At 40.5% G+C, this 14,505-nt stretch overlaps 1 protein-coding gene across 2 annotated transcripts in view; it reads left to right on the forward strand.

Moving 5' to 3' along the window:
* Positions 1–14,505, forward strand: part of F8 (coagulation factor VIII) — a 120,522-nt gene that overhangs the window by 53,085 nt on the left and 52,932 nt on the right. For both annotated transcript variants that reach the window (XM_060002873.1, XM_060002874.1), the window contains one exon: positions 10,254–13,350. In XM_060002873.1, coding sequence (XP_059858856.1) covers positions 10,254–13,350 — 3,097 coding nt within the window. The remainder of the gene's footprint in view (positions 1–10,253; positions 13,351–14,505) is intronic.

Raw genomic sequence — 14,505 nt, forward strand, 5'->3', positions numbered from 1 at the left:
GTTTCTGCTTTATAACAAAGTGAATCAGTTATACATATACATATGTTCCCATATCTCTTCCCTCTTGCGTCTCCCTCCCTCCCACCCTCCTTATCCCACCCCTCTAGGTGGTCACAAAGCACTGAGCTATCTCCCTGTGCTATGCAGCTGCTTCCCACTAGCCATCTATTTTCCGTTTGGTAGTGTATATATGTCCATGCCTCTCTCTCGCTTTGTCACAGCTCACCCTTCCCCCTCCCCATATCCTCAAGTCCATTCTCTAGTAGGTCTGTGTCTTTATTCCTGTCTTACTCCTAGGTTCTTCATGACATTTTTTTCTTAAATTCCATATATATGTGTTAGCATACGGTATTTGTCTCTCTCTTTCTGACTTACTTCACTCTGTATGACAGACTCTAGGTCTATCCACCTCATTACAAATAGCTCAATTTCGTTTCTTTTTATGGCTGAGTAATATTCCATTGTATATATGTGCCACATCTTCTTTATCCATTCACCCAATGATGGACACTTAGGTTGTTTCCATCTCCTGGCTATTGTAAATAGAGCTGCAATGAACATTTTGGTACATGACTCTTTTTCGATTTTGGTTTTCTCAGGGTATATGCCCAGTAGTGGGATTGCTGGGTCATATGGTAGTTCTATTTGTAGTTTTTTAAGGAACCTCCATACTGTTCTCCATAGTGGCTGTACCGATTCACATTCCCACCAGCAGTGCAAGAGTGTTCCCTTTTCTCCACACCCTCTCCAGCATTTATTGTTTCTAGATTTTTTGATGATGGCCATTCTGACTGGTGTGAGATGATATCTCATTGCTTTTGAGAGCACCAGCCCAGTGTACAGGAGGAACAGAGGCCCGGCCTAAATCTAACACACACTGTTGCAGCTGAGTAACAAGGGCTCCTTGTCCCTCCCACCCCCATCATCTGCAGAGGGAAGCACATAAAACTACCTACACACTGTAGTTATTCTCTTACACTTATGGCTTTTCTGGAGATAAATTCTCATGGGGAAATTTCTTGGGAATAAAAACCAATCTCAGCATATAAAAATATAGATTCACCTTCATACCCAGAAATTTATCTTACTTCAAGAAATGCAGTTTTGTAAGAAGTGAGTGAAGAACCTGACAAAACTCCAGTAACACCTCTGAAAGTATCTTGTTTATTCGTGTTTATGTCTTTGTTATCTGTTTTCCAGCTAAGTTGTAAGGTCTCTAAGGACAGGGACCTTGTTATCTTGCTCATCACTGAATCCCGAATGTTTACAGTGCCTGGCCTATAGTAGACGCTTAATAAACGTTTTTTCGATGAATGAATGAATTAAATACCTGCAAAAATATTATAAAACAGTATGCATAATATGGTTGTAATTGTCGAAACCAAAGAAAGAAAGTGTGTGTATGTGTGTGTGTCTGTCTGTGTGTGTGTCTGTGTGTAGGCAGAGAAAGATATTTAAAATATCAATATTTTGAGAAGCTTTTAAACTACTTTGGTGATCACTTAAATTCTAAAGACAAATTAAAACTCTGCTTTATGTGTCTTGAGGGAAAAGTCTGATCCCTTTTATTTGTCCTTTTGTGTCTGGCTTATTTCACTTGGCATAATTGTCACTCAGCCAGAGTCATCCACGTTGTGGTATGTGTCAGTGCATCATTCTTTTTTTAAAATTTTTATTTATTTATTTTTAAAAATTTATTTATTTTCGGCTGCATTGGGTCTTCCGTTGCTGCGTGCGGGCTTTCTCTAGTTGCGGCGAATGGGGACTACTCTTCGTTGCGGTGTGCGGGGTTCTCATTGCGGTGGCTTCTCTTGCTGCAGAGCACGGGCTCCAGGTGCGCGGGCTTCAGTAGTTGTGGCGCATGGGCTTAGTTGCTCCGCGGCACGTGGGGTCTTCCTGGACCAGGGCTCAAACCCGTGTCCCCGGCATTGGCAGGTGGATTCTTAACCACTGCGCCGCCAGGGAATTCCCTATCAGTACATCATTCTTGCAGCTCACTTTACACCCTGCTTTAACCGCATATCACCACAAAAAGATGATAATTATGTGATGTGATAAAGGCACATAGCTACCACTATGATGGTGATCCATATTGCAATATATAAATGTATCAAATCAATACACTGTAAAGGTTAAACTTACACAGTGGTATCTATCAATTATATCTCAATAAAAAAAGAAACTAGTGAGCAGGTTGGTCACCTGTTTCTGTAAATAACGTTTTGCTGGAACATATACACAAAAGACATACAATTAATTGTTGTATATTGACCTTGTATCTTGCAGCCTTGCTAAATTCACTGTAAGACCTGGCAGTTATTTTATAGAGTCCCATAAGATTTTCTTGTACACAATCAAATTGTTGCAAATATTGACAGTTTCAGCTTTTCCTTTCCAACACTTATGCCTTTTAATTCTTTTTTTCTGTGCCTTAATTTTGAATAAAACTGGTAAGAGCAGGGAAAAATCCCACATATCAGAAGTTTTGATGAGTCATTTTTATTATCAATTATATTAAAATATTAGAAATATTTTCTAATATCCATTGTGACTTCTTTTATTCATAATTATTAAAACTGGTTTACTAAATTCCTAAACATATGGATATTTTCTAGTTTTCTGTTGCTCATTTCGTATTTTTACTTCGCTGTGGTCATATAACATACTCTACATGATTTCAGTTCTTTGAAATGTGCTGAGACTTGCTTTATGCCCAGCATATGGTTTCCCTTGGCTAATGGCTCGTTGGAACTTAAGATGAATGTGTCTTTGCAGTTAGGTGGACTGTTCCATGTATGTCAAGTTGCTTTATCATTTTGTTAAAATCCTTATAAGTTTGCTGATGTTTTGTCTGCTTCTTACAGTTACTGAGAGAACTATGTTAAGAGCTCTACCTGTAATTGTTGGGTTTGTTGTTTCAAAATAAATGAGGCAAAATAAAATCAGGTGCTTACAAATTTAAGATTGTTATGTACTCCTGTTAAATTAACCATGTTATCATTGTGAAATGTCCTTCTTTTTCTGAAGTAGTACTTGTTGCCATAATATCTGCTTTTTCTGAAATTTATGTGCCTCAGTCACCTTTATTTTGGTTAATGTTTGTGTGGTATATACTTTTTCCATTCTGGTACTTTCAACCTATCTATGCGCTTACATTTATAGTGTATCTCCTTAACACTTATAGTGCACGTCTGCTGGTTAATTAATTTTATCAGGTTTTGCTTGTCTGAAAAGTCTTCATTTCTCCTGAAATTGTGAATAATATTTGCACTGTGTACATACCAATGAAAATAGCTCTTGGACAAATCTAGAACAGAATGAAGAAGTATCAGAAACACTGTGGAGCACAAAGATGAGGATGGCCAAATAGAAGAGCGTATCAAAAATTTGACTTGTGTCATTCTGTCCCTCAGTCTGAAGCAGCTTGGTGCCAAAGGGGATCCCCTCTAAGGGATTTCTTCCCATGGGGAAAGGACAACAGGAGAACTGTAACACCTCTTGTCACCACCAGGAACACCAGCAGCCTTCACCACCTGATGGACCTGCTTAGAGTCCAAGCCGCTGCCTTCCCCCCAGAGGAGGAGCTGCATCCTCCCCTCAGGGCTTAGGCCTGCCCCAGCACCCACCATCTTCAGGGCTTGAGTTGCTGGTGTGCTTGCAACTCAGAGCCTGAGGACCCCATCATCCCTGGGGCCCATGTTGCTGCTCTACCTTGCCCCTCCAAGCACCAAGACACCACTGCACCCCACCCACCAGGACCTGAGCTGATGTGGCATGCCTTAAGAGAATGTGGACCCCAGCTTCATTGGCGATCTGTGCATGCCTGTGCCTTTGAAACTGGCACCACTACAGCAGATGTGCTCACACTCCAAGCTCAGGAACCATGAACTACACTGTCACTCTGAGCACCTGCACCCCAAACACTGGCACCACCATCAATGCATGTGCATCTCTGTCCCAGAACCCAGCACTGCCATCAAGGCCTGTGTGCTCTCATGCCAGACACAGCACCGAGAAGAATCCCCTCAGCTAGGACCTCAGTCTCTGGGTGAAAAGGTGATCAAGAGGACCCCAGCATCCTTTGCCATCTAGGAGGCCAACAACCCTCACCACTACTTCCATCACAGACACTCACAGCCTTGACCATCAAGGACCCTCCACAGTCTTCACTGACATTGACCTCAACTGACAGAACTGCATGGAGACTATGCTGTTGTGCCCTCCCTGGAACTGGAGCTGCTGAACCGCAGAAGAAAGAAAGAGAGAAAGAGGGAGGGAGGCAGGAAGGGAGGAAGAAAGGAAGAAAGGAAGGAAGGAAGGAACCCAGAAATCCTGGAGCTAAAGAATATAATGAACGAAATGAAAAATGCAATAGAGAGCTTCAACAACATACTTGATTAAGCAGAAGAAACAATCTGCAAACTCAAAGATAAATCTTTTGAAATTATCCAGTCAAGAGGAGAAAAAAAGGAATGAAGAAAGCCTACAGGATTTATGGAATACCATTAAATTTTTCCAGAGAAGACATACAAGTGACCAACAGGTATATGAAAATGTTCTCAATGTCGCTAATCATCAGGGAAATGCAAATCAAAACCACAGTGAGATATCAGCTCAGACCTGTCAAAATGGCTATTATCAAAAAAATCACATGATAATAAGTGTTGGCAAAGATGTGGAGAAAGGGGAATCCTTGGGACTTGCCTGGTGGTCCAGTGGTTAAGACTCCATGCTCCCAATGCAGGGGGCCTGGGTTCAATCCCTGGTCAGGGAACTAGATCCTGCATGCCACAACTAAGATCCCACATGTTGCAACTAAAGATCCTGCATGCCGCAACTAAAGATCCCGCATGTCACAATGAAGATCCTGTGTGCCACAACTAAGACCCAGCACAGCCAAATACATAAATAAATATTTTTTTAAAAAGAAAGAAAGAAAGAAAGAAAAGGGCATCCTTGTGCATTGTTGGTGGGAATATAAATTGGTGCAGCCATTATGGAGAACAGTATGGAGGTTCCTCAAAAAATTAAAAATAGAACTACCCTATGATCCAGCAATCCCACTTCTGGTATACATACAAAGGAAATGAAATCAGGATCTTGAAGAGATATCTGCACTCCCATGTTTATTGCAACATTATTCACAACAGCCAAAACATAGAAACAACCTAAGTGTCCATTGATGAATGAATGGAAGAGTAGAAAGACCCTGAGCTCACCTGCTCTCACAGGCACACCAAATCACAACTATTTTCAGAACAACCATCAGTGGAAAAGACTGGAATGTACCAGAAAAGATCTTCTACAACTAATGTATGAAGAAGGAACAAACAAGATGGATAGGAGGGGTGGAGTCGCAATATAGGCAAGTTCCATAAACCCAGGTGGACAATCCACAAACAGGAGGATAAGTACCATTGCAGAGGTTCTCCCCAAGGAGAGAGGGGTCTGACCCCATGTTGGGCTCCATAGCCTGTGGGTCATATACTGGGAAAACGAGCCCCCAGAGCATTTGGCTTTGAAGACCAGAAGGGCTTACTCTCTAGAGTCCCAGAGAGCTGTGGGAAGTAGAAACTGTACTCTTTGCTCCGGGATCCAGGGCAGAAGCAGTAATAGGAGCCTGGGTCAGAGCTACCTGCTGATCTGGAGAGTCTCCCAGAGAGGTAGGAGGCAACTGCAGCTCACCCTGGGGACACAGACACTGGTGGCAGCCATTTGGGGAGCTGATTCTACTATGAGGACACTGGTGCTGGTAAGCACCATTGTGAAATCCTCCCTCTAGCTTATAAGCCTCAGGACCCATCCCTGCCTGTAGGCAAAAGTGCTGAGACACCTCATGCCAAGCAACTAACTGGGCATGGGCACAGCCCCACCCACCAACAGACAGGCTGCCTTAAGATCCCCTGAGCCCACAGCTGCCCCTGGACATGGCCCTGTCCACCAGAGGGCACAGGATCTGCCCCACAAACCAGTGTGCAGGCACCAGACCCGGGACCCCCAGCGACCCCCAGCCAGAGACCCTGGGACCCAGCTTCACCCACCAGTGGGCAGGCACCAGCCCCAGAATCCCCTGGACTCTGGCCCTGCCCTCCAGTGAGCCTGCTCTAGCCTTGGGACCAGCTTCACCCACCAACAGGTGTCACTCTTTGTCACTATTTGCTATCACTATTTGCAGATGACATGACACTATACATAGAAAATCCTAAAGACACCACCAAAAAACTACTAGAGCTCATCAATTAATTCAGTAAAGTTGTAGGGGCCAAAAATAATATACAGAAAATCTGTTGCATTTCTATACACTAACAACAAACTATCAGAAAGAGAAATTAAGGAAACAATCCCATTTACAATCACATAATAAAGAATAAAATACCTAGGAATAAACCTGCTTAAGGAGGCAAAAGACCTGTACTCAGAAATCTATAAGATGATGATGAAAGAAATCAAAGATGACACAAACAGATGGAAAGATATACCATGTTCTTGGATTAGAAGAATCAATATTGTCAAAATGACTATACTACCCAAGGCAATCTACAGATCCAATGCAATCCCTATCAAATTACCAATAGCATTTTTCACAGAACTAGAACAAAAAATTTTTAAATCTATATGTAAACACAAAAGATAATGAATAGCCAAAACAAAAAACAGAAATATAGATCAATGGCACACGATAGAGAGCCCAGAAATAAACCCACACACTTCTGGTCAATCTACAACGAAGGGTGCAAGAATATACAATGGAGAAAAGACTGTCCCTTCAATAAGTAGAGCTGGGAAAACTGCACAGATACATGTAAGAGAATGATATTAGAAATTCTCTAAGACCATATACGAAAATAGACTCAAAATAAATTAAAGACCTAAATGTGAGACCAGATACGATAAAACTCCTAGAAAAAAACATAGATGAGACACTCTATGACATAAATAGTAGCAACATTTTTTTGGATCTGTCTCTTACAGGAGATAAAAGCAAAAATAAACAAATGGGACCTAATTAAACTTAAAGCTTTTGCACAGCAAAGGAAACCATCGACAAAACAGAAACAAAAAGACCACCTACTGGGACTTCCCTGGTGGTCCAGTGGTTAAGGATCCGCCTTCCAATGCAGGGGATGTGGGTTCGATCCCTGGTCAGGGAACTAAGATCCCACATGCCGCGGGACAACTAAGCCCGTGTGTGCTCTAGAGCCCATGCGCCACAACTAGAGAGAAGCCCGCCTGCCACAACAAAAGATCCCACATGCTGAAACTAAGACCCAATGCAGCCAAATAAATAAATATTTTTATAAAAAGACAACTTACTGAATGGGAGAAAATATTTGCAAATGATATGACCAACAAGTGGTTAATATCCAAAATATGTAAACAGCTCACACAACTCAACATCAAAAAAACAAACAACCCAATTTAAAGAATGGTCAGAAAGCCTGAATAGACATTTTTCCAAGGAAGACTTACAGATGGCTGAGAGGCACATGAAAAGGTGCTCACCATCATCAATCATCAGAGAAATGCAAATCAAAACCGCAATGAGATATCACCTCACACTTGTCAGAATGGCCATCAGCAAAAAGACAACAAATAGCAAATGTTGGCAAGGAAGTGGAAAAATGAAAGGCTAACACAATATTGGTGGGAATGCAAATTGGTGCAGCCACCATGGAAAACAGTATGGAGGGTTCTCAAAGAACTAAAAATAGAACTACTGTATGACCCAGCAATTCCACTCCTGGGTATATATCCAAAAAAAAAAAAAGAAAACTCTAATTGAAAAAAAAGATGTGTACCCCAATGTTCATAGCAGCACTATTTACAATTGCCAACCTAAGTGTCCATCAACAGATGGATATATATATATATATATATATATATATATATACACATACATACATACATACATATATACAATGGAATATATATATATATATATATATACACACAATGGAATACTACTCAGTCATTGAAAAATGAAGTTTTGCCCTTTGCAGCAACATGGATGGACTTGGAGTGTATTATGCTAAGTGAAATATGTGAGACAGAGAAAGACAAATACTGTATGATATCACTTATATGTGGAATCTAAAAAATACGACAAACTAATGAAGATAACAAAAAAGCAGCGGACTCACAGATATAGAGAACAAACTAGTGGTTACCAGTGGAGAGAGGGAAGGGGGGAGGAGCACGATAGGGAAAGGGGATTAAGGGGTACAAACTACTATGTATAAAATAAATAAGCTACAAGGATATATACTATGACACAGGGAATATAGCCAATATTTTGTAATAATGATAAATGGAGGACATTATGCTAAGTGAAATAAGCCAGACCAAGAAAAATATTGTATGGAATCACTACTATGGGAAATCTTTTTGAAAAAAAGAAAAAGAACTCACAGAAACAGATAGTAGAATGGTGATTATATCATGTTTTGTAATCTTTTTCCCCTCACTTAATAATGTATTTGATGTTTTTCTATATCACTAAATATAGATGAACATCATCATTTTAAAAAATTGGTTAATATTCCATGCTAGGGATATTGCACATGCTATCATTAAAGAGCTCTTGCCTAATGAAGCCTGAGGTGTGCTCCTACCCACTTGTGATCAGCTGGGCTCTGTCTCTCTCGGTTACTTTGATAGGAACTAGCTCCAGGATTGAACATCAGCCTAAAAAATTAATTAGTTCATTGAAAGCCCCAGTTATATCACTGACGTTGGAGGCAGGTCCGTATAGTTGTAGTGCTGATCAAATCTCAAACTTGGCCAGGCGTCTTATGCCTGTTTCGGAAGTTGGAGTGGGAGATTGGCAGCTGAGGTGTGTCCAAGGGAAATATAAGTTAATTTTCTTTGCATCTGTGGTTATATCTCCTTATTTCAAATTTTATATGTGTGGAATTTCTTATTTTTATTTGGTTATTTATTTTATTGAGTTTTAATCAGAATCAACTCTTCTTTAAGCTCTTGGATTGAAATTTATTAATTAATTACTATAATGTTTTAATTTATTTTTATTCACACATGTAATACAAAAATATGTTCTCCTTACGAAAATTCAACCAGTACAGATATAACTAAAGTTCCTCTTGATCACTATTCCCAATCCCAGGCCCTTCTCAGAGTATGGTGGATGTCATTCTAGACCTGTTTATGGAGTTTCATTTCCCCTTTTCTCAACCAATTACTGTCTTCCTCAGGAAAAGGAAGTATTAGATTTATCTAAGTTATAACAGTGGAATTTTTAAAGTGAAAAACCTTATTTAAATTACTCATTTCAGCTCCAGTTCTGGTCTACTCTGAACCAATATGGTTTTATACCATCAAAAATATGCTTTAAATATCATGAAATTGGGTTTTTGTATCCCATGTCTTCGTATTTTTTAATATACTCCTTTATTTTGGTAGAAGACATTCTCTAATCACTTCCTGAGAATGGCTGAATTAGAGGTAGATATTCTGAATCCTTGTATATTAGAAAATCTCTTTATTCTCATTTCCCATTCGAGTGATTATCTGGCTGCACATAGATTGCAGTGTGCATTAATTCCAGAATGTTTGACCACAGGAACCTTTTCCATGGGCATCCCATTGTCTCATAGGGCTCTGTGGAAATATACTTTGAGAAAAGTTTTCTCTTTGAGGAAAAGCTGTATTCAGTTAAGATTTTGCTTGCAAATATTGTGACTTGATGAGACTGTTCAGGTACCTGATGGATAGCTTAGTAAAGGTGTATTTGTTTTCATTTATGTTTATGCATATACTTTACCACCATGAAATTCTTTTACTCAGATAATCCTGTTCATAGTAGAAATTAATATTGCTAGAACTGTGGTGGGATTTTATGTTATTTGTATCCTAAACGTAAGTCCTGCTCCCTTGTCACCAAAGAGTTCTGTGTGACTAGTAAGACTCTCCACTATTGTGTATAATTACATTTCTCCATTTTTATCCATATATATATATATATATATATATATATATATATATATTCATTTTAAATCGCAGCCCTTTCTTGTGGTCACAAACAGATATACCACAACAGCAGCAATGCAAAACCACTTTTACTACCATTGTTGTACTACTGTTCCATGTGTCAGGGACTTAACCTAACAACCTGCTATATAATGGTACTGAGTAGTATTTTTCATTTATCTGGGAATAGAAGAGAACCTCTAACACAAATCTTGCTTGGGACCTGGGTTATGAGTAACCAGAGTCTTATTCTTCCTCATCTCCAGGTCTGTGGGTTCTGGGGTGCCACAACTCAGACTTTCGGAACAGAGGCATGACAGCCTTACTGAAGGTTTATAGTTGTGACAGGAACACTGGTGATTATTATGAGGACACATATGAAGATATTCCAACCTTCTTGCTGAATGAAAACAATGTCATTGAACCCAGAAGCTTCTCCCAGAATTCAAGGCACCCTAGCACTAGGCAAATGCAATTCAAAGCCACCACAACTCCAGAAAATGATGTAGAGAAGACTGACCCTCAGTCTGGAGAGAGAATGCAGCTGCTTAAAGAACAAAGTGTCTCCTCTAGTGATTTGCTGGTGCTCTTGGGACAGAATCCTACTCCACATGGATTATCCTTATCTGATCTCCAAGAAGCCAGAAATAAGGCTAATGATCATTTACCTAGAGCAATAGAAAGAAACAAGCGCCCGTCTGAAGTGGCACATCTCACACCAGAGCTCCATCACAGTGGGAAAAGAGTATCTACGCCTGAGCCAGAGCTGCCGTTAAGATTGAATGAGAATTTGGGGACAACTATAACAACAGTAGAGTTGAAGAAACTTGATTTTAAAATTTCTAGTTCATCGAACAACCTAATGACTCCACCAACAATTCCATCAGACAAGTTGTCAGCAGGTACTGAAAAGACAGGTTCCTTAGGACCCCCAAATATGCCAGTTAATTTTAGTAGTCAATTAGGTGCCAATGTATTTGGCAAAAATTCATCTCACTTTATTGGGTCTGGTGTACCTTTGGGCTTGAGTAAAGAAGATAATGATTCCAAGTCATTAGAAGCAGTTTTAACAAATAGTCAAGAAAGTTCACTGGGAGAAAATGTATTATCAGTGGAGAGTGATAGGTTATTTAAAGAGGAAAGAGTTCGTGGACCTGCTTCATTGACCAAAGATGATGCTTTATTTCAAGTTAATATCTCCTTAGTAAAGACAAACAAGGCACCAGTTAACTCAACAACTAATACAAAGACTCACATTGATGACCCAGCATTATTAATTGATAATAGTACATCAGTCTTGCAAGATATTATGTTAGAAAGTAATACTGAGTTTCAAGAAGTAACTTCCTTAATTCATGATGAAATGTTTATGGACAAAAATACTACAGCTTTGGGACTAAATCATGTGTCAAATAAAACTAATTCGTCAAAAAATATGGAAATGATCCACCAAAACAAAGAAGGCTCTGTGCCACTAGATGCAGAATATCCAGATCCATCGCTCTTCAAGACTCTGTTCTTGCCAGATTCAACAAATTGGATAAAAAGGACCCATGGCAAGAACTCCTTAAGTTCTGGGCAAAGGCCCAATCCAAAGCAATTAACATCTTCGGGATCAGAAAAATCTGTGAAAGATCAGAATTTCTTGTCAGAGAAGAATAAGGTGGTAGTAGGAGAGGAGGAATTTAGCAAGGGCACAGGTCTTAAAGCGATGATTTTTCCAAATAGCAAGAACGTATTTCTTACTAACTTGGCTAATGTCCAAGAAAATGATACACAGAATCAAGAAAAAAGGTCTCAGGAAGAGATAGAAAGGAAAGAAAAATTAATCCAAGAGAATGTAGTTTTGCCTCAGGTGTATACAGTGACTGGGACTAAGAATTTTCTGAAGAACCTTTTTTCACTAAGCACTAAACAAAATGTAGAAGGTTCAGATGAGGAGACATATTCTCCAGTACTTCAAGACACCAGGTCATTGAATGGCTCAGCAAAAAGAGCAGGGATTCACATGGCCCATTTCTCAAAAAGAAGGGAGGAAGCAAACTTGGAAGACTTGGGAAATCAAACAAAGAAAACGCTAGATAAATATCCAAGCACCACAAAGATGTCTCCTATTCCAAGTCAGCAGAAGGCTATACCTCAACGTGATAAGCGGGATTTGAAACAATTCAGACTCCCACTGGAAGAAATAAAGCTCGAAAGGGGGGTAACTTTGAATGACACCTCAACTCAGTGGTCCAAAAACATGAAATATTTGACCCAGGGCACCGTCACACAGATAGAGTACAACAGGAAGGAGAAAAGGGCCATTATTCAGTCATTCTTATCAGGTTGTTCTATGAGGAGTCATGACATTCAAACAAATGGCTCTGCATTACCCATTGCACAGGTATCAGTATTCCCAACAATTAGACCTACAGATGTGACCAAGATTCCATCCCAAGACAACTCTTCTCATCCTCCAGCATCCGCCTGTAGTTATAGCTTTGTGGAAAGGAGTTCTGGGGTCCAAGAAAGCAGTCATTTCTTACAAGGAGCCAAGAGAAATAACCTTTCTTTAGCCTTCCTAACCTTGGAAGTAATTGGAGGTCAAAGAAATGTCAGCGCCCTAGGGAAACGGGCCACAAACTTACTCCTGTACAAGAAACTTGAGAACACTGTTCTCTTGAAACCAGGATTGCCTGAAGCATCTGGCAAAGTTGTTCATCAGGAAGACTTTTTCCATACAAAAACTAGCAATGGTTCTCCTGCCCACCTGGATCTCAGGGAAGAGATATTCCTTCAGAAAACACAGGGACTTGTTAAACTGAATAAAGTAAATAGACCTGGAAAAGTGCCCTTTCTGAAATGGGCAACAGAAAGCTCTGAAAATACTCCCCCCAAGCTGCTGGGTCCCCTTGCTTGGGATAACCAATATGCTACCCTGATACCAAGAGAAGAGAAATCCCTAGAGAAGTCACAAAAACACAGAGCTTTTAAGACAAAAGACATCATTTTGCCCCTGGACCCTTGTGAAAACAATCATTCAATAGCAGCAATAAATGAAGTACAAGATAAGACCCAAAGAGAAGCCACCTGGGTAAAGCAAGGAGGGACTGGAAGGTTGTGGTCTCAAAATCCAACAGTCTTGAAGCGCCATCAAAGGGAAATAACCCTTACTACTTTTCAGCCAGAGGAAGACAAAATTGACTATGATGATACTTTCTCACTTGATACGAAGAGAGAAGATTTTGACATTTATGATGAGGGTGAAAATCAGGACCCCCGCAGCTTTCAAAAGAGAACGCGACACTATTTTATTGCTGCAGTGGAGCGGCTCTGGGATTATGGGATGAATAGATCCCCCCATGCACTAAGAAACAGGTATGGGTACATTGATTATTCCTTTGTCCTACTGTTGTGACCTTTGATTTTACCAGGTGCTGAAACAATAGGAAAGGCACAACCAGCAGTGAGACTCCAAAGATTGAGGAAACTGAGAACCAGATGGCAAAGTCTAGATGAAGCTGAGGAGCAAATGGGAGATTAGATGATGACACTAACAATGAGAGTTACGGGATGGTAAACCCAGATGGCATGAAACTCACTCTGGTGGGATGGTGAAGAAGAGGGGTCTACAAAAGGGTAGGGGGTCAGAAACAGCCATGGGGAGCAGGAAGAAAGTCAGCCTCACCTATCAGCCCTATGAGCTGCAGGGTAAGGTTTAGTCTCCTGAGAGAGCCCTGATGGAGGCAGGAGGAAGCAGTGAAGTGTGTGGTAAAGAGATTGAGGATGCAGGGAAAGTTGTTTTCCATAGTACTGGGGATCCAGAGGGCAAAGTGGGAGGATTTGATTGTTAGGGGAGCAGAGGGAGGTTGGGCAGGGGAGAGAAAGCACAGAGACATTTGGAAGATAAACATAAGGAGAGTCAATCAGTCAACCAATATTTATTGAGCACCTATTATATGCCAGACACTTGCATAGACACTGGAGTGCAGCAAAGTAGGAGCCTACATTCTACCTGGGAGAGCAAGGGACAATAAATTAGTAGAAAACTAAATAGGGGAATCTTGGTGCCGTTCAAAAGGTAGACTTGAATAATATGGTAGAGTGACGGGGGTGTTACTTTAGCTGTAACGGTCAGAGAAATTCTCTTTGTGGAGTTGAGACCTAAATGATGATAAGAGGTCAGCTAACAGAGGTCTGAGAGAAGACATTTCCGGCAGAGGGAACAGGAAATGCAAAGGCCCTGAGAATGAAACAAGTTTAGCATGTTTGAGGAACAAAAAAGGACCAACATGAATGTAGTACAGTAAGGAAGTGTGTGCAGGGGTAGGGAGATGAGGTGGCAGAGATGAGCAGTGGTCAGATAATATAGGACCTAGAGGAAGGGTAGATGCTATCCCTCTTCATTAGTCATTGTCACTTCCCAGCCTTGCTTTCTACCTCAAATGAGCCCTTATTGCTGCACAGCAACCTTAGAATATTTCCTGCTCTCCTGGACCTCTATCTTACATTTTCTGCTTTTTCCCTAAGTCT

Source organism: Delphinus delphis, chromosome X (genome assembly GCF_949987515.2).
Source record: "Delphinus delphis chromosome X, mDelDel1.2, whole genome shotgun sequence".
Taxonomy (NCBI): Eukaryota; Metazoa; Chordata; class Mammalia; order Artiodactyla; family Delphinidae; genus Delphinus; species Delphinus delphis.